This window comes from Panicum virgatum, chromosome 2K (genome assembly GCF_016808335.1).
Source record: "Panicum virgatum strain AP13 chromosome 2K, P.virgatum_v5, whole genome shotgun sequence".
NCBI classification, from domain to species: domain Eukaryota; kingdom Viridiplantae; phylum Streptophyta; class Magnoliopsida; order Poales; family Poaceae; genus Panicum; species Panicum virgatum.
In genome coordinates, this window is record NC_053137.1 from 343,115 (window position 1) to 365,601 (window position 22,487).

General features: G+C 44.9%; 3 protein-coding genes and 1 pseudogene across 8 annotated transcripts; 1 reads left to right on the forward strand and 3 right to left on the reverse strand.

Moving 5' to 3' along the window:
* Nucleotides 1-273: 273 nt before the first annotated feature.
* LOC120659932 lies at nucleotides 274-2,284 on the reverse strand (annotated as a pseudogene).
* Nucleotides 2,285-2,511: 227 nt separating this feature from the next.
* On the reverse strand, nucleotides 2,512-10,243 carry LOC120659914. Of its 3 annotated transcripts, none has more exons than XM_039938182.1 (16): nucleotides 10,087-10,243; nucleotides 8,897-9,312; nucleotides 8,559-8,784; nucleotides 8,216-8,464; nucleotides 8,004-8,119; nucleotides 7,791-7,886; nucleotides 7,613-7,700; nucleotides 7,194-7,423; nucleotides 6,385-6,569; nucleotides 6,054-6,253; nucleotides 5,469-5,801; nucleotides 5,255-5,356; nucleotides 4,105-4,402; nucleotides 3,859-4,007; nucleotides 3,082-3,366; nucleotides 2,512-2,989 (listed from the first exon to the last, which is right to left on the reverse strand). In XM_039938182.1, the coding sequence occupies exons 2-16, from the start codon at nucleotides 9,202-9,204 to the stop codon at nucleotides 2,810-2,812; spliced, it is 3,045 nt and encodes a 1,014-aa protein (XP_039794116.1). In that variant the 5' UTR covers nucleotides 9,205-9,312; nucleotides 10,087-10,243; the 3' UTR covers nucleotides 2,512-2,809. The 3 variants fall into 3 exon arrangements, with proteins under 3 accessions (XP_039794116.1, XP_039794127.1, XP_039794121.1); XM_039938193.1 differs by lacking the exon at nucleotides 10,087-10,243 and adding an exon at nucleotides 8,785-8,878 and having other exon boundaries at nucleotides 8,559-8,599; nucleotides 8,987-9,111; XM_039938187.1 differs by lacking the exon at nucleotides 10,087-10,243 and having other exon boundaries at nucleotides 8,559-8,599; nucleotides 8,897-9,127.
* Nucleotides 10,244-12,068: 1,825 nt separating this feature from the next.
* LOC120659939 (quinone-oxidoreductase QR2-like) lies at nucleotides 12,069-13,318 on the reverse strand. The gene is made up of 2 exons (XM_039938214.1): nucleotides 12,975-13,318; nucleotides 12,069-12,880 (listed from the first exon to the last, which is right to left on the reverse strand). Exons 1-2 carry the CDS (start codon nucleotides 12,998-13,000, stop codon nucleotides 12,292-12,294), a joined length of 615 nt encoding a protein of 204 aa, XP_039794148.1. The 5' UTR covers nucleotides 13,001-13,318; the 3' UTR covers nucleotides 12,069-12,291.
* Nucleotides 13,319-17,726: 4,408 nt separating this feature from the next.
* LOC120659944 lies at nucleotides 17,727-22,485 on the forward strand. Of its 4 annotated transcripts, none has more exons than XM_039938237.1 (5): nucleotides 17,728-17,925; nucleotides 19,038-19,467; nucleotides 19,573-21,004; nucleotides 21,167-21,313; nucleotides 21,580-22,485. In XM_039938237.1, exons 2-5 carry the CDS (start codon nucleotides 19,417-19,419, stop codon nucleotides 22,158-22,160), a joined length of 2,211 nt encoding a protein of 736 aa, XP_039794171.1. In that variant the 5' UTR covers nucleotides 17,728-17,925; nucleotides 19,038-19,416; the 3' UTR covers nucleotides 22,161-22,485. The 4 variants fall into 4 exon arrangements, with proteins under 4 accessions (XP_039794162.1, XP_039794171.1, XP_039794179.1 ...); XM_039938245.1 differs by lacking the exon at nucleotides 17,728-17,925 and adding an exon at nucleotides 18,349-18,469 and having other exon boundaries at nucleotides 21,580-22,436; XM_039938254.1 differs by lacking the exon at nucleotides 17,728-17,925 and adding an exon at nucleotides 18,837-18,891 and having other exon boundaries at nucleotides 21,580-22,436.
* Nucleotides 22,486-22,487: the final 2 nt, after the last annotated feature.

Below are 22,487 nucleotides of genomic sequence, written 5' to 3' on the forward strand. Positions count from 1 at the left end.
TTTGGGAGGATCCAACCATCTCGGGTCAATCGATCATATCGGTACTGATTACTGTTGTTTGTGTTCTGGCAACCAATGGGTGCCATGTTGTTCAGGTTGCTCATTTGTAGTAATAATAGGCTATGGAATAGCTACAGTTAAATAATTTGCAAGTATTTTGTGTCATACGATTCTGACACAAAATACTTGCAAATTATTTATCAGTACACACAAAAATCAATAAAGCATGCAGATATGTTACGTACAGGCTTGTAGCCAAGTTACAACAGCGAATGAATGAAAAAGGTACCGTCACATTTGATATCTTGGAAGCAAATGTTGAAAAACCCACAATCAACACATGCCATTTATTTGCACATCATCAGTCCACTCCACAAATCCACACAAAATTAAAGTATGCTGATACTAGATACACAGCCAAATTAATATTAAGCAGTAACGACATTATTTTATTATCGATCATCAGCTGCAGCAGCAGCCTTTGATTCTTCTTGAGCAGCAGGTTTGGCTTCCTCCACCACTGGATCTGGACTAGCATCCAAGGGTTTGAGGAGAGCGAAGCCCTTGGCCGCCTCGGCGATGGCCACCGGCAGGCCGAGGCACTTGTTGACGATCTCCGCCTTCATCTCCTCCAGCTCCTTGAGGAGTGTGTCGACATCGCCGTCGCCTTCTTTCTTGCGCTTATTGGCGGCGTCCTTGGCTTGGTCGTATTCCCTCCTGAAGAGCCTCCATGCGTCGTCGAGTTGGAGCCTGGGCGGGCGGACGACGCGGCCGGTGCGCACCATGGACCTGGCGTCGTCCTCCTTGCGGCAGGTGACGAGCACGGCGCCCCTGTGCTTCTTCCCCTTGGGCAGGCCGTAGCCGAGGCGCTCCCCCCACTCGCCGTCCGGCGGCGGCGCCAGCGTCAGGTTGCTGTACCAGCCGTCGTCGCCGTACGCCCGGATGTCGTCGAACACGATCAGGTACGACGTCTTGGACAGGGCCATGTGCAGGATGTAGAGCAGCACACCTATGTATATAGACTATAGAGATGAAGAAGAAGCTAGCAATGCAATTCGATGATCTATCCACAGTCTTCAGATAGATTTTGGATTTCAGCCGATCCAATATATAATTAATTAATAAGCAACATAAATACCGATTTTTGATTTCTTGACGTCAGGGCTCTCATCAGCCTCCTTCTTGAGCAGTTGATCCAAGAAGATGCTGCCGTCCTCTTCTTCCTTGTTGTTCTTCTTCTTCTGGATTTCCGCCACTTTGGCAGGATCGTTGCGGATCCTGGCCTCCTCTTCATCCCGGTGCTTCTTGACGACGTTGGAATTGTCGACGATGTCCTCGACCTTGGCGGTGTCGAGGCCGAGGTTGTCGAAGCGGTAGAGGAGGCCGAAGCGGTCCTCCGAGTCCGGCGGGCCGACGCAGACCCACAGCCGGATCGCGAAGTTGTCCTTGGCCTTGTCGTGCACGAACACCTTCTGCGCCAGCGCCGTCTTGCCGCTGCCGTGGACGCCGGCGATGCCCGCCGCTCGGAACAGGCGGCCCTTCCCGCCGTCCTCGGGGGCAACCAGCGCCTCCGCCACCTCGTCGGCCTCCTTGTCCCAACCGTAGATCCTGCTCTCGTCCACGTAGCTCGTCGTCCACTCGTAGTACTGCTCCGGCTCCAGCACGTTCTGGGTCAGCCGGAGCAGCAGCTTCAGCGACACGGCGGCGGCGTCGTCGTCTCCCTGCTGCCTCTGCTGCTGCTGCTGCGACGGCCGGGGCTTGCAGGGGTAGCACCCGGTCGACGGCATGTCGTCGGCAGGATGCCTGCCTGCGCTGCTCCAATGCCTGCCTGATGGTGGGAAGCAGGTTGCCCAGCTCCTCCCTCTTGCTCGGGGGGAGAAGCTGAAGCTGCTGCTCCTCGCCGTCTCTGTCTTTGTCTTTGAGGACCGGTGGTGTGATTATCTTGCCCTTGATCTTTTTGAGGACATCGCAGATTTTCTCCACACATCTTCCCTGCCGGGAAGGTTGCTGTCTACCTCTTTCTCCATGGCATCGCACAGCTTCTGCACTTGCTGCTTCAGCTGCTCGCTCTCGTTGCTATCTACCTGCTCGGCCATGGCGGATTGCTGTGTGTGTATGTCTCTGACCCAGCTGCTAGCTTGTGGATTTATAACCTGATCAACGATGAACAAGCGCACGTCCATCCGAGCGTGTCCAGAAGACCACCACCAAGATGCTTGCTCGCTTGATGAGCAAAGCAGAGATGCCATGTATGGCCCGGCCCCCAGGGGACTTTAACCTTGGACAAGATACAGCAAAGCTTGCACACTGCTTGTTCTTTCTGCAAACAAGGCGACTTCACCGGCACAACTGGAATTAGACCCTGCCTGCCAGTGTGCTAGTAGTGACAGATGGCATGTCCCATCCAGCAACTTTGGACAAATGTATGCATGGAGTGGCACCCAAGTAAGGAGCCAGCATCAGGTCTTTTACAAGACTATACAAGACTCCTCCCGTTTCGAGCAATCATGATGACAAGGAAATATACCAGGCCGGTTGGATCATCAAAAAGGCAATTACAGAATAGGACCATTCATTCTTCTGTAACACTCCCTAGTTCTTTAACATTCCTTTGAATACAAGTAGCAGACAGGTGAATTGCTATACAGGTAAAAGGTCAGTAAAGTTGGGGCGAGGCAGATAACCTATGTCAACCTAAGTCAGCTGGATCCAGGATTGAAAAGAAAAGGGAACATCATCGTGCTTATTGTTAATTTCTCTATCTAGCAACCCTTTCGAGCAGTGACTGCATGCAGAATCAACAAGAAGGCTACATTTCTGAGGGTCTTGTTCGTTCAATCGTGAAATGGTCAACAACTCGTACAGATCTGACAGGGTCTGGTGATGAGGCTGACCTCCACTTGCTTGGGTGCTTCCGGTCATGGCTCAGGTGATGAGGCCCTCTTACCTCTGACTCCCATCTCGGATCCAACTTCCAGCCCTTTGGGACCTGTTTGTTTACAGCAGAGTAACACAAAAACACACGTCATTTTCCATATCAGAAGAACAATATGCATACGGGGAAGCAGATTGATCTGTTACCTTATCAACTGCAAGAGTAAATATTTCCAGATCACCATCCTTCTTAATATGAAACCTCGTGAAAGATTTGTAGTTTGCGATGCGCAGTGATGAGAATGCTTCATCGAAGTGAATGTGAAACCAGTTGATGCAGATGTATAGGTAGCTACCAAATATTAGGGAAACAACTGGAGTCGAGAAAATCCAGAAATAGATAAACACAGAGGTGTAGTACATGATCAGAACGCTTCGCGAAAGGGACATCATCCCATTCTTGCAGATATTTATCCTTGTCACTGCCATGACCTGTGCAAAGGTATATGCTGTTAGATGCTTGGTAAAATCTACAAAATAAGGACTGAAAAGGAGAGAAGCTTTAACAAATTATCTGTACCAAAATGTACCACATAAAAACTTGAGGTTAGAATTTGGGTGATAATTTCTTGCCCATACTACATATTTTAAAAGAGAATTTTTACAAGGATTGAAAAAAAAATGAGAGTCACCCATCTGATAGAATCGTACAGTGGTCAAGGTAGAAAGTACCTGGAAGTACCAAGACTAAAGTACTTTGTGGTACAAAAATGTGGGACCAAGTACCAAAAAGAGTGGGACCAAGTACTAATTTAATTTCCATAGATCAACGGCCAGAAAAAATTGAAGGGAATAAGTACCTGAAAGTACCCTCTGGTACTTTACAGTCATTGTAATAGAGCTCATTTTAAAAACGGGTGCAAACACATTCCTAAAAAAATGTTAATACAGGTACACTGAAGCATTTCCAGAAAGTCTTATTACCTCAGGGACATCAAAAGCTGACATAAGGTATTTTATACATGCTGGGTACAGTCCCAGAGTCCATTGTTCCAAACGAGCACGAAGACCAGTAGGATCTGGAAAATGCTCGCTTTCCATGGACCGATACCATTCATACAGAGTGTGATAACCTACAAAAAAAATTGTATTTGCGGCTTTCACCTTTAAATGGATCTTGACCTATCACCCACGATAAGAATTTAGGAAACACAATATGGCATGGCATACCTGAAGTTGCTAATAAATGATTCCGAATACAAATTTCAATGCCCAACTCCAGCAGCAACATTAAAAGTAGAGCTGAAGTTAAATGGGCCAAAACATGGAGACCGCCTATAGTAGCTCTTTTCCTCCGTGAGAGTTTCGATGGTACAAATGAATATGATGCCATCAACAAAGTTAGACTTCCGACTGAAGAGACATAAGAGTGTTCAAAAATATAAAGCAAAGAACTCCATATTGTACTTGAGAAGCTTTTCAGACGCCCAGACCAAGTTTCTTCATTTAAGATGTGAACAAGATTACACTGGAACAGGTAGAGACAAAATTAAGAATATGAGTGCAAATTGACTGACCTTCCAAGGCAATAATAGGTCACTTGAGTGTGGAGTTTAAAAAATGGAAGAGAACAGCAATAACAAGAACCTAAAACCAGTAGCCAACCAAGAGCCCACAAAAGGTAACAGGATGATTTATGTTATGCAAAGTGCTTCTCTGAGGCTGGTTATGAACAATATACCAACTGGCTAAGTTTGGGACAACGAGCAATTGAGCATGCTTCAAGATAAATTAGTTACAATACAAGAAAAGGTAAGCATGAACAAGAAAGAATAAATTCACAACAGAGGTCAGCAGGTTAAAAGAAAACAAAATATGTGTAACTTCTACTTAATTAACAAGCAGAACTTATTTGCTACTGGTGGCCAGCTGGGGACTGGTACGATCCAGCTGATGATGATTAGTGGCCTGTTCTTAGTTGTTAAGCCTTTCAAGGATGAGTTGAACTCAGCCCTTTGATGACGTAGGTTGTTCATCTTGATACATGAATATTTTCTGAAATAAGATGCACAGTCCACGTCTCCACGATGGGAAAGTCCTACAGTCTTCAGAGATGATTAACTAATTTAATAGAGAGACTAGTAATAAAGGGGACCTCAGTTCTTTAAATGCAAAAATGAAAACAATTGCACAATGAAAAAAATAGAGATATGTCCAATGCTTCCAGGTTTCAATTTTAAAAAGGAGGAAAAAGGAAGGAATTTGATGTTCAAGTTTACTATTACAAACAAACACCGAGTCACCGACAGTTGCTAATTAAGAAGTGTCAGAAAGGTTAATAGTTTAAAGAAAATGGCAACTTTGGGAATCTGTAACTGACCTGCGGGAACATTGAAAACACCAATATGAAGTAGATAAAACCACCAATAGTGTCAAACTGCCAATTCTTCTTGCGGAACTTCAGTATGTTACCCAGTGCAATCTATGAATTTAGTAAATTAGATCTTGCTCATCTAACAGTTCACATGAGTTTGTTAAGCTGACCAATAATAAGCTAAAAAGAAACAAATTTTTAACATAAGGTAATAACCTACCCCGCTAGACTCCTCATAAGATGGATAAGCTGCCTTGCATTCGTAGGTGGTTCCAGAAAACCTCTCAAAGTTTCTAAAAACATGTGTTGGGTGCAAAAAGGCGCCACCACATCCATTGACAAGCAAGTGTTGCACAAAATTAGTCTTTTCTGATCGAGTGGCAGAATGCCTCATAAAATGGTGTAAATCCCCTGCCATGCGAAGTCTACATCTTCCATTCAGGTATTCCTGAATTAAATGTGAGACATTCTTGCCGGTAGTCTCCTGCCAGTACCAATCAAGAAGCCAGTTTGGCTCATGTGTCACTACAATCACCGAGTCGTTCTCTCCAACCTGCATAACTTTAGAGTTGCAGCGGATCAATTAAATCTGGAAACAAAAATATTAGCCACAACTTCCAAGAGATATTCTGGAAACATATGTGGGTATCTTTCCAAGTACAAAGCAAAAGGGGCTAAGAGCCTAAGACAACAAAGAATCTTTGCCAACATTTTTTGTTTGTTTATGAATGATTTGTTTGTTTATGAATGAATCAAATTCCTGTTACCATATTGGAAAAGGACACGCAAGTGAAGAAAAACGCACCTTGTTTCGACAAAGATCTGCGAAAAACTTGAACTGGTACACATCAACATCGCCATGAAGAGATAAATCAAGACCAAATATCCACCAACCCTTGGGAAGCTGCAATGCAAAATAACTCTTCTTCTGAGGCAGAAACCATCCACCTAACCAGCTTTTGTGGCATATATATCTCATAAAAGTGTGCAGTCCATCAAACCAGTCTGTTATAAAAAAAAGGTCATAAATTAAGAACTAAACACAAATGTAAATTACATTCCATGCATAATTGATCAAGTACACAAGAAATAAAGTAAAATGAAATATACTAGGTTAATCAAGAATGTAAACAGACCGTGGTTTCCAGGAATTATGAAACACTGTGGTCCATCATATTCAGACATCTTTGATACACCGGGAGGAAGCTCAGGCTTATCAAGAGCTATATGTTCAGCCGTATACCAAGGTGGAGGTTGCAGAGCATACTCAAAGGGCCTAAAGAAGCGCCTCTCATAAGTAAATGATGACGGGTTTGGGTACCTGCAAATTCCAAGCTGACAGATTTATAAACTAGTACAATGGACTAAATCCTGTCTAGTTTATAGATTGTCCACTATGTGTCCACAATAAAGATACGGATCTCAGGGCGGAAGCGATATCAGGTTGAAATGTCTTCTGGCTACAGGCCATACAAGAATTAGGAGTTATGAACTAGAAACAGGTTCAGCTGTATGGAGTATGGACTGGATAGAAAATTCCAACTGATACCAGGCACAGAGACTCGTATATTAAAAAATAGTGTCTGTTCCTCTCCTAAGAAAGAAGCATATAATTGTATCCACAAGTGATTGTACTTGAACCATATGGATGCAACCAATGTAACCTTTGATTTCAGAGCATAATGAGGTAGCTCTGCCTATCAATTAAGCATGGTAAGATGCAAAATATTATGGTGCACGGAGATCAACAACATAAAACTTGCTTCCAAAATAGGATAAAAGATCAACCAAGTGGTTAATAGTCTAAATAGATCTTCCAACAAAGTTAGAACTTTAAGTCATTTAGTTTCCAAGGTTTCAAGAAGCAGTGAATTGTATGGCCCTACTTGCCAAAGAAAAGCCGACAGAGAGATAACAAGTCTAAAAAAATATGGTACAATCTTACGCAAGATCTCCACCGATAATAAGCAAGTTCCCACGTGGAAGAGTATGCATAGAGCCACCAATTACAGTCCTTATGGATGGTTGGGCCAACAGTCGTGCAACTGTATATGACGAATTTCCTCCATCACCAGTGTCTGCAACAAAGTCAAACCAAAGGTCTTCCCTTTCATTGAAGTAGTCATATAACAGGTCATCATTCTGAGTGTCATATGTTGGTCCTTTCATTGCAGCCTACAAAATGATGCAGAAAATGGTTTGAAATATTTAAAAAAAAAGTTTGAGCACAAAGATGTGCAAAGATGAAAATAAATTTTCGTAAGTTAAATGTGCAGAAACTACATTTTGGAGGTAATTTTACAGAAAAAAAATATCGGCGAATTTGACATTGGAGCACCTTATATCCAGAACAAGCACCCTTACCTGCATCATGCGCATGTCAAATCGCCCAACAAAAAGAGTCACGGAGACCATAAGATCAAATGCTGTCTTGAATAAATCAGCCGATGTCCTGTATAAATGAAAATTAAGGATGACATGCGTTTTCTGTTGGTGTCATCTGGAATATAACTTGGTTCAGTTTGCATGTAAAACGGCCTACCCTGAATACCAAGGTACCATGTCCAGGAAATCTGGTTTCATATCTCTTTTCAGCTTCTCATCCTCCAAATCTGTTGATGGGTGGGTAAGTGTCCATCTGAAATGGTTGCGAAACATGATTAAGAAATACACATATACTGACCATTTTGAGGGGTGAACTTAAGGTGTCGGTAATAAACATCAGTAAGCATAGTGTAAAACAGTAAAGGCATACCCGGTTGATCTCTCCACAACAAAGTTAGCAATATAGAGGCCAACAAATGTAGCCCATAATGAGTACAAAGGGGATATTTCATCAGATGGGCCAGCACAGGATCCACTGCAAACTAACTGGAGAAAAACATGATCAAAGAAGTGCAGCATGGATGTTGCCATAAAAAGGTATGAGTAAAGACAATATATGAATAAAGGAGAAAGAAGTGGTACCTCCCCATAGATAACCCATTTCGCAAGCAGAGGATAGTCACTAGCAGATCCAACAGGAGCAAACCAGGATGAACATATCTGATCTTTCAGCTGGTTCATACGGAGAAAATTTGATATCCACGTACTTCCATTTTCATTTTCAAGAAAAGCAAGCAAATTTGGATCAGAACTACTACCAAAAGATTTGCTCTTGTGCACAGCCCGGTTCCCACAATGACTGTAGAAGACACAGCAAGCAATACTGATTACCTAAAAGAGATGCAAAAGGTCAATCTTCATTGGACTATTGGAACAATATGGAGGGAAAAAAACAAAATAAAAATAGACATTTTAGAAAACTTACAGTACAGTTCTGGATTATTGTCCATATTCCTGGTCTTGTTCCTGCCATGCGAGCAACCAGCCCGACATACCAGAGACCAATAAATATGATATGAAATGCGATAATGAAAAGGACCGAGGAGAAATATATCGTCAGAAAAAGTGAAAGGTTCATGCGCATATCAACCCCCATTGATTGGAAGCTAGGAAGATGGTACAGGGATGCGAAGCAAATCCAAGCGACATACCTGCAATCATGTAATATGACCATATGAGTAACATAGAGCTTCTGTAGTCAACGGGGACAGAGCCAAAGAATTTAATACTGGGTTATGAAGAAGCCTGAAACCGAGAACATACCAGCGGTTAAAATTTGAGTAGCTTGGCTGAATGGTCCTTCCAAGAAAAGGGGATGAGAAGAAATAGAAGAATCCGATGAGGCAAACATACATGGACCACCACTTGATATTGTTGTCCAATTTATGTATGAGTGTATGCATATTGTCAGATGATATGAAGAATAGACAGGCAATAATCACTGCGGTCATAATATGCCTGGAGTGTTCATGAGGATATGGATATGTATGTGTCAGGATAGTCCTAACCCTACCCATCTTGAGGGTTCCCAAGAGTGGGCGTGGGCTGCCACTCTGCTTGTCAGAACCCATGAGGATATATATTTTCGTACAAGCAAACAGTATACTAGCTGTTTCGGGGAAATGGCGTGGCGCTGAACTTGTCCTTCAAACTTCAAGCAGAACTGATGTAAGCCATGCCTGCATGATTATATGTTATGTGAGATGTCCACATTAAAAGGAAAAGTTTTGTGCTATATGATATTGAAGGTCCAGAGCACATGGTTGCTCATTAATGCCTATACTTATTGCAAACTGAACTAATTTTGAAGCATCCCAAGGCACATTTCCTGAGTTTGGGCGTGAAGGAAAGTGCAATGTTTAAAGCCTACAACAAGTGGCATCCTAGTACGACCAAGGATGTAGAACAGTAGAGTGCATGGCATGATACCACGTGGGCAGAGTCAACTGTGCGGAAGCAAGGCAGCATGCATGCCTCTACTGAATAAGTAACAAGTGCAAAGTGGACAGGTATCCTATTACTTGAAATAGAAGCACCTGTTGCCTGAAACGAGAAAATAGGTAGGAAACGAGGTAGTAACAAATTGAGATTTCCTCCGGCTCCTTGTGTGAAATGCATCATTATACAGTAGTATGAGATACAATTTTGCTTCACCTTTTTCCTGGTGGGTCATCACCAATAAACTAGGTGCGTGCGGTGTGGGTTCAGTCGAACTGGAATCACAAGTTAGCCCGCCCATGGGTTGGGTGGATGGATGGATTATTAGAAAATAAAAAAAAGGCTAATAGTTACTAGTCCTCCTCAATATAATGCAATGCAGCTGAGAAATCCTGTCTCTACTAAGTGAACGGGGAAACAGGAAGATTGGGATTGGATTTGGCAGCCAGCCACTCAATCAAATGAAAAAGTAAAAAAAAAAGGAAAAATGGAACGGAATCGAATGGGTGCGTTACCAAGCGGCGGAGGAGATGAATGAATCGGTGGCGGATCTCGAGTCGACGCGAATCCAAATATCCAATGCTGGCGCCTGGCGGGGCAGGGGAGGAGGAGGAGGGCGGGGAGAGCTCGTTGGAGGTGGCGGGCCGGCGGGCGGGGTCGGGAGGACAAAGGAGACAAAAGGAGAGGAGGAGCTCATGCGCATCCGCATCGATGGATGTCGAGCAAGGGAATATCCCACCGCTGCTCTGCTCTGCCTCTGCTCTGCTTGGCTTGACCCGATCGATCCATCCTCGCCGCCCGTTCCAAAAGCAACGGACCAGATCGGCGTAATTTGTTTGCTTATTAGATGCGTGGGCAAACTCCATCTAAAAAAGACCATGGTGCGTAATTGTCTGCCTGTTCAAAATGCATACTCCTAGTTTGGTGCTAAAAGACAAGTTACTCGAATTTTGGATTTTGCACTGAACATGCATGATACAAAACAAGTTAATCGAATTTTATCCGGATGGCTGGACTCCAGTTTCACTAAACTAATTATTATATGCTCATCAGCCCCTACCCGAGTGATTTGACAAATGTATCTTTTTAGAAAGTTTTTCTTTCGGATGGGAAATTGAGAATACAGGACAAATGTAGTAGTATTCATTTAAAAGTGTTTTTGTTTCGGATGTGTGCATGATGCAGCCCGTGCGTAATGTGGGCATCATCATCGATAGACGCCCAAGCAGTTCGATTTCGATCCACACGTCAGGTACGATAACAAAATGGATACTAATTTCAGAAATCAATTCGTGGCGTCGTTGACCCTCTAGATAGAGATCGGTGAATGGAAGAACTCGCCGTGATGATCGAGGCAGCTAGCGTCATGCCTGCATCATGGTGACGACCACCCTGCTAGTTCTGTTCCAAATTATAATTTGTTTGACTTTTTATTTTAAATTTCACCACTCAAAAAAAATTATACAAAATATCACTTCTTTTGTGATGCCTTTTTATATTAATAAAATTTCTTTACAAATAACTTAAATTTAATTATGTTTGCATAAATTTTTTAAATAAAAAAAGTAGTCAGACTTGGGATTAAAAAGTGGAGTACTATAGTGGTACGCAGTACTCCTGGCTGTTATTTTAATTTAGGGTCAATGACGTAGCTAGCTTATTAGCCTTAGCCCTATCATCTTAGAACCTATATATTTGGAAGAATTAAAGTTGTCTGCTAAACTTTAGCACACATATTAGCACGTACATACTATATGCTAAAGTTTTTTGAATATTTGTTGATGTTTAGCCTATCTATTAGCACTCCCGCTTGGATAAAAATTAAAATTTGCCTATTAGCATTTGGATCAAACAGACTCTTGTTACGATGATCCAAACAGCTCTGTCGATCACCTCACCACCTGTGTCACTGTGTGCGTGAGTGCGTGGTCGTCGGACCTCTCTGCCGTGGATTGGCAAGCCACCGACGTTAAGTGGCGAGCGATCAAGGTCGTCGGCCTCCGATCCTCACCTGAGATCAATTATCATCAGGTTGTTTGTAAACTACTCCCTCTGTCCAAAAAAGAATGTAAATCTCGTTTTTCGAAAAGTCAAACATTTTTTATTTTGACTAAATTTATACAAAAAATTACAAATATTTGTGTCTTCGAATTGATGTAGTATAGAAATATATTACATGATTAGTACTATTTTGTATAAATTTGGTCAAAGTTGAAATTATTTGACTTCTCAAAAAATGAGATTTCTATTTTTTTTTTTGGAACGGAGGGAGTAGTTGCTTCTACCTTTTATTCGCTATCAACAAAAGCATAGGGCAATTCGGGCAGGCTGCTACATCTTCAATTATCTACTACAGCATCCATCGATCTTTTTTTTTGACGATTTCTTCTTTCTTGTTGAGAAGAAGAAGGGCGGCTGAGGATGGTCACGCACTGGTCCTCGGCTTACTTGTTGGTCAACAAAGACAAGATCCATCTGCTATGTTCTAGTATATACGTACATACAATAAGTAGCTTGAAATACCATTGCAAATCATTCTTAATTGGGTGGATAGGCAACCAACAAAACACGCATCGATCCTTGTTACAATCACAGATCCATTCTTGTCATTACTATTATTATTGAATCGCAGAAGAACATACATAGGAGTAATACTGAAAGCAAGCACCAAGGGATCGGCCGGAATGACGAGACGCGAGACGACTGAATGAATCAGGCATTCAGGCCTTGAGCTTCTTGGCGACGGCTGCGAATTGCTTCCCCTGGTGGTTGGCCATGGCGAGCTCGATCTCGCTGGGCGTCCTGCTGCCGTCGGCGCCGGCGAAGGTGCCGGCCCCGTAGGCGCTCCCGCCCCTGACCTCGTCCATGCCGAACATGCGCGCGCCGAAGGTTCCACCGATCGGGACGTAGACCATGCCGTGGTGCGCCAGCTGCGTGACGGCGGTGAGCGCGGTGGACTCCTGGCCGCCGCCCTGGGTGCCGGTGGCGAAGAAGAAGCCGGCGGGCTTCCCGGCCAGGGCCTGCTCCTGCCACAGCCCGCCCGTGGAGTCGAGGAACGCCTTCATCTGCGCGGCCATCATGCCGAACCGCGTGGGGAAGCCCAGCAGCAGGCCGTCGGCCTCCGCCAGCTGCCGCGCCGTGATCACCGGGTGGTCCTCGCGCTTGGGCGCCGCGTACATCTTCCCCAGCACCTCCTCCGGCAGGGTCTCCGGGACGCGCCACACGGTCACCTCAACGCCGTCCACGGACTCGGCGCCCTTCTTGAGCTCCTCCGCCAGAGCCGTGACGTGGCCCCAGGTCGAGTAGTACCTGCTCGATGTCGATGATCATCGTCGTCAGCATGCAGCATTATTTACATATATATAATGAATGAACAAACAGTGAAAAAGGCAGCTTTGCTTACACGATGTAGATCTTGGTCGCCGCCATTATTGGTACTAGCTAGTAGCTAATGAAGAATCTCCTTTAATTTGCACAAATTAAAGAAGCTAGCTCCTGCTCTCTGCTCTCTGCTCTCAGATACAGTAGCTCTTGTGGTTGTGCTCGCTTGCTTGGAGCAGATGGATGATGCTTCGTTTATATAGAAGGGGGGAGAAGAAGAAGATGAGGCTGCTTGGTGCGTGCTTGGGGTTTGACCAGGCAGGGGCAGGCACGCACGATGGCTGCTATCTACTGGATCAACCAGATCAAGGCCGGCTGAGTGAGTCCCCCCTCCCAATGGCATCATCGATATCATCACATTAATATATACTGGTATACTGCCGGCGGCTTTGATTTGATTTACTAGAGCAGATTGCAGAGTCGTAAACAATTCCATCCATCCTTGTCAGAGTAGCTAACGCGATCATGGCGTGGTGATGACGTCGACTTGTTGAGATCCATGGGAGGTGCTACGCTTTCCAGGACTGGACAGCTAAAGTAGACTAGTACTTTCCCTTTACATGATGAAGCAAGGTGGTTTCAAGTTGCTATCAGCAATTCACTTGCGGCTACTAGTTTAGATTAGTGTCGCCAAATCCGCAGACTTGAGCGCTAACGAACTCATTCTTCACCAATTGCATCTATCCAGTTCAATTTGTTTTGAAAACTCTTTCAAAGCTTTGATCCTCAGATCCCCATCCATATTCAAGTGGCCACTATATATCCAATCTTCACTTAACAGTTACTCCCTCCGTTCCAAAAAAAATATAAATCTCGCTTTTCAAATTTGACCAAATTTATACAAAATAATATTAATATTTATGTTATAACATAAGTAACTTTATATTAATCATGTAATATATTTCTATACTACATCTATTCAGAGATAAAAATATTAGTAATTTTTTGTATAAATTTGGTCAAAATTAAAATTATTTGACTTCTCGGGAAACGAGATTTATATTGGTTCGTGACGGAGGGAGTATATATATGCGGCTCAACTCTCTCTCTCTCGGCTGTGGCATCTCATCACACGAATACTTAATTAATATAACTGCCGGCTGCTTTGATTTTATTTACCCCGCTCAGCTCCGATCCGATCCATCAGCAGAGCAGACGTAAACAAAACAATCCGACGCAGGCAGCTTAATCAAATTCAAGTTAATACTCGTACAGTCGGAGCGAGAAACGCAGACGCGATCATGGCGTCGCCGATGACGTCGTCTTGAGATCCATGGGCGGGGAAGTAGTACTAGTAGCGCTCTGCTCTCTGTCCCATTCCATTCAGTAATGGGTTAATTTGTTCTGTGCTATTATAATTTTCACTTTTTTGAAGCACGCTATTACTATTCGTAAAACTACCCGAGCATCATTATAATTCTGCGTCTATTTGAAGGATGCCATTATGTACGTTTGACAGCAACTCTGGGCCACTTGTAGGCGTATTTGACTGTGGCGTATTTTTGTATGGACTCTTTTACCCTCCCCTGAAAGGATAAGCCAGCGCCGAGCCGCCGACAGTCCATTCGCCCGCCCCCATCCTCGTTCCCCTCTTGCTTCTCCTTCCCCAATCCCTAACCCTAGAACACCGGCGGCCATCCTCGTCCCCGTCCTCTGCCCATTGGTCGCCAGCGACCGCGCTCTCCTTCCATCACTGGCGCCTTGGTCGTCTTGGGAGATGGCTAGCGGCGCATCTTCCAGCAAGGCCCAGTATGGTGACCTCCCTAGGATCTGCTGCCCCAAGTGCAACCTCATGGTGATAAGATGGCGAAGCAAGAACAATGATGTGTACTACAAGTGCCCTAACCACTTTTCGATACGTTGGTTGCCTGGCTCTTGTTAGATTTCAGTTGTCTGTGTTTCTTGGTTTGGTTTGAGCGAGATTTCAGTTGTTGTCGCAGAATGATAGCAGCAAGTGTCCATACTACTGGTTTGAGGTGGCCTATGTGGAGTACCTACGCTCGAATCACCTTGAATTGATGAATCCGGATCGTACAGAAGAAGTGAAATCGGTTGCCGGTGAGGTCAATGGCGACCTGAAGCTCGAGATTTGTGACTTGAAGCTGCAGATGTGTGAGTTGAAGGCCCAGCTTGGTCAAATGATGGTCAAGATGATGGAAGGCAAGGAAGAGATCAAGCAAGAGATTGCAAAGGGAAACAAGTCCCCAGCAGTGTTTACTTGTAACATTTGCTAGGTTAACTGTTAGTTTAGTTGGCATTGTAATGGCCAATGGCCAAGGTTTAGGTTTGATCATGTAATTTAAGTAGTTGTTATCTGAATTGTGAACCCTTATCTCTGAATGGATTGGACATGTAATGGTTTATCAATGGATGAATGGATGTGGCTGTTATATTAATTGAACAGAACTGAAATCACCTGATATCATAACAGGTTCGCAATGCCTAGACAACTTAAGGGCACCCATAACATAACAAGCTGTCCATGCAACATAGCATAGCAGTGCTACTTAACATATGTAAACATCATGACGACAAAAAGACAGATCATGTGCCAATTTAATAGTTCACAGGCCCATATAAGTCACCTAGCAACATGTTAACACATCAATCCTAGTCCATCAAAAGGCCAGATAAGGTTCTGAGTCATCTACTCGACGCCAAGCCAGCTGCTCAAGCTTCTGACCACTCTTGCTTCAGGTGCGCTGGCAGCCTTCTTCAGCTTCTTCTTCACAGGAGCCTTTTTCTTCTTCACAGGCTTTTTAGTTGATGCCGGCTGCTTGTTCCCAGCTAGCTTCTTTCTTATCTTCTTCTCTAACCCTACAACAGATGCGGATCTGAGCCATGGCGGCCCGATGATGGTGGAGTTGGGGGCGTGCTGCGCGCAGGCGACGGGTGCTGCGGTGAGGAGGTGGTGCTCCTCCTCTCCCCTCTGATGGCGATATTGGTTCGGCGTCACCTTGGTGGTGGTGCTGGGGGCCGGCTGGTGCTTGCTGGTGGTGCCGTGGTGGTGCTTCGGGCTGTGTTGGGCCTCTTCCGGTAGAGGCGTTGCGGAGGCGAGGAGGGACGTGCTACTGACTAGTCCAAGTGTGTGTGACAGGCACGGTGCTGAGTCGGGCGAAAGCCTTCACTGACGGTTTTGTCGGTGGCGATGGTGGCGGCGCCCTTGTAGTGCCGTTCTCCCTGCTGGGGGCACCACTGTGATGCATCGTGTCCTACTGCACGGGGGTCCTCTAGGATGAAAATCCTATCCATTTATGGACGTGCGACAGCGGCGCCATTGTCGTCGTGTCCTCCTTGGAGGCGCCGCATCTTGAGACCCGCTTTGGCTAGGCAGTGGTGGTGGTTGGTTGGCGGTGTTGCTTGTGCGCAACGGCAGAGGAGGCGCGACTGGTCCGTGTTGGCAGGGAGGTGCGGAGGGCCCATGGGTGCTGGAGGCCTTGAGCTGGCGCGCATGGTGCGGTGGTGACTCTGGATGGCTGGACGGAGGTGCCTCTCACTTGGCGATTTCAGATATCTGAGTCCTTGGCGGAGAAGTGCGAGGCGGTGGGAGAGGCGAGGCCTCCACGCAGAGTGGCCAGGATCAGTGTTTTTCATCGGCGCTGCGATGAGAGTGTCCTTCTGTGGCAGACACGGGGGAACGACAATCGTGGGTGTGCGGCTTGAGGGGGATGGTCCCATGGTGGAGGAGTTGAGTTGCCGTTCAGGCTTGCAGCGGGCCGCGATTTAGCGTGGCACAGCGTTGGCAACGACGGCGCAGTTCACGGGTGGCTTTTTTTGGCTTCTCTTCCAGTTTGTGGCGGTGTAGTGTTTTGTTGTGTGTGTTGTTTCCGTATGTTGTTTGTGTGGTAGTGTTGTTTGTTTCGGCGCGTTATGTACAATGTTTCTTCTTCTTATATGATGCGGCTGTGCTCTTACCTTTTATTTCAAAAAAAATGTAGAGGTGGTAATGAACCATGGCCCTAGTAGCCTCTTCACAATCCAATGAAGCTCTTAAAATTTTTAGCTTAAAATTATATAAAATTAGAGCTCAGCCCTTAAATTTTTTAGTTCAAAATATTGGACCCTTTACCGCTTCTAATCCTAGGACAAAGAGGCATTTAGGAAACAAGTAAGGAATGCAGATAGCCCGAAAGCTGGAACAAAAGGGTTTAATGTGGTGCACTGTCAACATCTTACCACCATACAAATACAAATTGTTGTGCATTTTACTATTTATTAATCTAAATCTATTGGTACAAGCCTCGTGTTAAAAAAAATGTACCATTTACTTGCTCGACATTTCCAGCATGTATAATCAGCAGACGCAACGTGGCAAACCTATTAGACCATGACTTTATTATTTTCATACCCAACAATCAGCATGACTTTAGAAACATTGTGGACAATAATTTGAGAAACTGGAACCGACAACGACGTATTAATAAAATACCAAAAACAAGCGCATCATCACATATATTATTATAGTATAGTATAGTCAACAAATTTGTATACTGTCCCCATCTAAAACAATAAATATGGTTTGAAATAAAGTCGGAGAGGCTTTACGGTTTTATTTACCTGGTGCAGAGCAGGCACACTCTTGTTTTTGTTTTGCGCTCGTGACCCCATGAAAAAAAGAGAGAAGAGAAGTAAAAAAAAGGCGCAGGCCTAGTAGTAGTACGTAGCAGCCAAGGAAACGAATCCTCCGGGGGTCGGATTGCAGCCGTTGGATGCAACGTGGACGCACCAGATCCACCATCTCTCTCTCAAGAGTCAAGACCCGACGACCGCCCACCCACCCCTCTCTGCCTCCTCCCTCCGAAACCACACCTCCTCCTCCCTCTCCAATCGCGGCGGCGGCGGCGGCGGCATCCAGCATCCTCCTCCTCCTCCCACAGTAGCCAATCCGTCCGCCTCGTGGCCCCGTCGTCCTCGTGCTCCGCTCCGCGGCTCTGGAGATCCAGCCGGCCTTGGATTGCGGTCCTCGTCTCGCGGTAAGATTCCCTCCCTCGTAACCTAGATTGCTTTGCGCTCGTGACCCCATGAATCGAATCCGCTAGATCTTCGGCGCCGAATCCACCAGTTTCGCAGTGGATTTGTTTTTTCGGTTTGCCGCGGTATATTTGATTTGCGTTGCCGTCGAAATTTGATTCCGCGATCTGCATAATCCTTCCATCGAGCAGTGAAGAAACCATGTCATGCTAGTATGTGCTGCGATTCGCGCAGTGATTGCGGTGTCATTGTCCTAGTACTAGTAGTACTCTGATGCGAGAACCAACGTGCCGGTAGTTGTGTACCTCTCTTTCTGGTCTGATCCGCGTGGCAGTGGCTAGCCTTGGATATCTTCTATCGCAAGAGGGAGGGAAGCCGTGGCCGTGGGCGGGGACACGCGGCCCTGCCTCTTGCGATGGCGATGCCTCCCAGCCGTTTTGGCCGCACAGGGGAACATGCACAAAGCCCCCACACACTCACGGGGGTCAGGAGACCCTCCCCCTTGCTCCTGTGTCTGGTGGAGCCTCCCAGCTCTCAATAATTAAGGTAGATCCATGTACTCAACACCCCCTTTTCGTTTGGAAACTGTGATTGGTCATGGGTCTGTGATGGGATCCTGGCAATTCGGCATCTAAAAGAATCTGTTCCATCTGCATTAGTACCTATCACTGCCGTTCTTATTGCAATTTTGTTGTACATTTGGGGTAGAATACATTCACGGCAACCTGAAATCTTTTCATGTCCTTTCCTCTTTTTGGGGCATGAAACTGAACAACTTTATATTTATTCGATTTCAGTTGAATGCTAACTGTAACCGATCAATGTGTGTTGAACCAGTAGGGAATGCTTACTTGTACTACTAGTTGCTGAGTATGTTGGCAACTCACTGGCAGCAACGGTCCCATTGTGGTAGTAGTACAAAAGAAACTGGACATGGTTTGGACTGCTCCATTATAATTCTTTGCTCGGTAAAATTTATAGCTTCATGAAAATTGTATAATGTGGCAGTGTTAACCTTTTTTCCCCTCTCAGAACTTTCATGCTCGCTTACTTTATCAAGGCTTCCCATGTCAAAAGGAATGCACTCACTCTCTTATACTTTGTCTTTTTGCAGGATTTTTCGACCACATGCATCCTTCTGGATTTGTCTAGTTTCTAAACCATTCTTTCAGACTGGCAGATATCAAGAGACCATACACATCTCGCACCTCTAAGTGGGTGTGGGCCTTCAACAATTCCTTCACAAGCCTATCTTTGCCTTTGGGAGTAAGCCCAACTTACATCTGGAGACTGCGCCGAGCCTTGGAAGGTCTTTTTGTTGATTACGGCTAATTTCCAACGGCAGCTGAGATGTAACAAATTTGCTTGGCTGAGTTCTCTAGAAAAGGTCCTGTGATTCAGCAATGTGATTTGTTTCATAGTGTTTTTGGTGTCTTGGTGATTAAAGCAATCCGGTGTAAGATCAGTTCAGTTCAGTTCAGAGTTGATTTCTTATGGTTAGGTTCTTTTGCTTTTCATCCTCTACCACACAACACAGATCCAAGGTACAGAAAAATACCTCTTGCATTTTACTGCATCCCATTGTATTCCCATGAAGAAACCAGTTTAATTTAGCTCCTAATGTTCCTCATAAACTTGTGTTCTATTAGGAGGGTTTTCCCCCAGCAGATGAAGCCATGCGTGCCGCTTCAAGGAAGGATTCTCAGGAACAAACGGTGAAGTCCACGACTGGGTTAGCTAGTCCAAACCAGATGACAGATGAAAATAAATGCTCAGCTATGAGCGGGCATTATGGCACTAGCCCATCATCTCATCGAGGATGCTGCAGGTCAGAAGATTTGAATAGATATGCATGCTCTGATGAGGGCAAGGAGGTTTGGCACCTAAAGAAGAGCCAGCCTCTTGGAAACATTCTTCAAAAGGATCGTGATCATAATTGTAGCGAAGGTACTGAGTGTGATTTTACAGATCATGAACACAAATGCCGCCACTCTAGTTTCAAGAGCAGTGCAGTTGTTGGAGAATCTAGTAAGGCGTGCAGCCCAAAAATTGAGGATGCTTTTGATGCCTCATCTGACCTGATCAGCCATGACTTTTGTGAACCTCTTGACTCCGATAGCCATCATCACATATCTTATGTCCAAAGCAAATTCCCAAGATCACAATCTGCCATATTCCAGAACGATACCACCAGTGATCAAGAGGGTTCTGTTGATTCTGGGATACTGGGGTCTCGTTGCCGATCTGTTGAGGGTTTATGTTCATTGATTGACGAGAAGGTTGACTACCTGAGTGGTGGTGAAATGCACCGATGTACATCGAATTTGGATGTGTATTGCGCGCCTTCTTCTCCAGATGCATATCGGACATTAAACATTGAAGATAATGGCTCAGTTGGTTGCTCTGATGCTGCTGAAGGAGGTCAACGGTCCACCGGGAGCACAGAAGAAAATTTTATCAGGGATGGGATTCTAGTAGGTCAGGAATACTGGGATGGCAAATACATTTGCACTGACAACTCGGTGGATCCAGTTGTCCCTTCCTGTGCTGATTCAGGGCATGCTTTTCACCACTCTGGAAATGATGGTGGCCTTAGTGAAGCTATGGATAAAGAGAGAGAAGATAATCTTTGGAACAGAGATAGCATACACCACCAATCACTTGTTGTTGAAGTGCCTGACTCAGTGGAAATTTCTTCTGATACAAAGGACATTAGTGGAGAAGCTGATCACAATAAAACTGATATTGATGGGGACCCAAATGAACTTACTCCAAGAACCTATAACATTAAAAGAATTGAGGATTGGATCAACCAAATTGATATGGATGCCATCACTGTGGATGAGCAAGGAGAAAGTTCAATTTCTGCTTCGACTGAATCTTGTGAGCCAACAGCTGGTGTTCGTGCTGTGCGGCCTGATGCTAAAAGTCCACTTGGCATGGAGATAGCCTACACTTATATTTCAAAATTAACTCCTGCTTCATCGTCGGCACAGTTGGCAAGCCTTGGTTTGGTTGCGATACCAAGACTGAGCGCTTTCTCAGGCTTACGCTTGTTGAACTTATCAGGGAACTCAATTGGTATGCACTTTTTCTCTCTTAGTTCAACAATTTTGTGTGGCATGCTGCTTGTCTTTGCTTCTCTTTCTTTTAGGGGTGGTGGTGGACTGGTGGTAGTACTGCTCACCTGTTTCATTAAAGATTACGGCATCACGTTTCTAATATTTGGGTCGTTCTGCACAGTGCGAGTAACTGCAGGAGCTCTTCCAAAAGGCCTTCACATGCTAAGCCTGTCGAAGAATAACATCTCAACTATCGAAGGCCTAAGAGAATTAACACGATTGCGCTTGCTGGATATCAGTTATAACAGGATATCTAGAATCGGCCATGGTATGGTTTCAACATCTTACACTTTTTTCCTTACTTTCTCCTTGGTTGGTATTAACAATTATAGGTTGTTATGTCATCTGCATCCCCTTTCCCCAATCTTCATATTCTGACTTGGCGAATTCATTATGCTTTAGATTCTTATCTATCTCGAGTGATTTGAGAAACCATTCTTGTATACTTTCCTCGTAAATTGAATCATATATGATTTGTCAACTGAAAGAAGATTTGTTTGCTTGCCTTGACTTGTGTTTTGGATCATTTGTTAGGATTGGCCTCCTGCTCCTCGTTGAAGGAGTTATATCTGGTGGGTAACAAGATCAGTGAGGTAGATGGTCTTCACCGCCTTCTGAAGCTTAAGTTTCTGGACTTACGCCACAACAAGATTTCTACATCAAAGGGCCTTGGGCAGTTAGCTGCGAATTACAATTCTCTAGAAGCCATTAACCTTGATGGCAACCCTGCACAGAAGAATGTAGGTGATGAGCACCTGAAGAAGTACCTGCTCGGTCTCCTGCCAAACCTTGTTGTGTACAACAAGCACCCTATTAGAGCAACTGGTTCAAAAGATGTGTCAGACCGTCATAGCCGCAAAATCTCTTCCTCACACCGTGCTGACCGCGGCGGCCGATCGGATCGCAAATCTTCCAGGATGGTGGGTGCCTCGTCTTCTCACAAGTCACAGAGCTCACGGCATGCCCACCCTGGATATGCCTCAGGTTCCATGCTGAAGCACTCATGGACCCGGAACATGCCCATGACTACTTTGCTTGGGTCAAGACCAACCGAACATATTGTGAGGTCCATAGATGCGGCGAAGCAGACTCAGATAAACGGAAACACGCAATAAGATCAGTCAAGCAGCCTATCGCTGTTGTGCATGAAGGAACAGACGAGACACCAGTTTTGCTGATTTCACATTTTGTTTGTCTTATTTCTGAATAAAGCTCGGAACAATAAGCAGAGCAGTGCTTTCATACCAGAGCAGTGCTATTGATGTCATCCAATACGATTTGTACACTATATACTATATCAGTTTTGGTGTTCAGTTTTTTCCCTTATTACGAATAAAGCTTGAAACAATAAGACTAGCAAGCATTTCTTTCAAGTCATAATATGTTGTGTCTGTTGACATTGCTGCTACTGTATCTCAGAAATGAAATCCTGCATACGTATT

Excerpts from the sequence above, each read along its gene's own strand:
- LOC120659914 (XM_039938182.1), bottom strand. The coding sequence starts at position 9,204 with ATGGGTTCTGACAAGCAGAGTGGCAGCCCACGCCCACTCTTGGGAACC. Across the intron at positions 8,785-8,896 it reads TACTCAAATTTTAACCGCTG|GTATGTCGCTTGGATTTGCT; the intron begins GTATGTTCTCGG and ends ACATGATTGCAG. Across the intron at positions 7,887-8,003 it reads GTTGTGGAGAGATCAACCGG|ATGGACACTTACCCACCCAT; the intron begins GTATGCCTTTAC and ends CAACCATTTCAG.
- LOC120659939 (XM_039938214.1), bottom strand. The coding sequence starts at position 13,000 with ATGGCGGCGACCAAGATCTACATCGT. Across the intron at positions 12,881-12,974 it reads GCGACCAAGATCTACATCGT|GTACTACTCGACCTGGGGCC; the intron begins GTAAGCAAAGCT and ends GACATCGAGCAG.
- LOC120659944 (XM_039938228.1), top strand. The coding sequence starts at position 19,417 with ATGGTTAGGTTCTTTTGCTTTTCATCCTCTACCACACAACACAGATCC. Across the intron at positions 19,468-19,572 it reads CCACACAACACAGATCCAAG|GAGGGTTTTCCCCCAGCAGA; the intron begins GTACAGAAAAAT and ends GTGTTCTATTAG. Across the intron at positions 21,314-21,579 it reads GATATCTAGAATCGGCCATG|GATTGGCCTCCTGCTCCTCG; the intron begins GTATGGTTTCAA and ends ATCATTTGTTAG.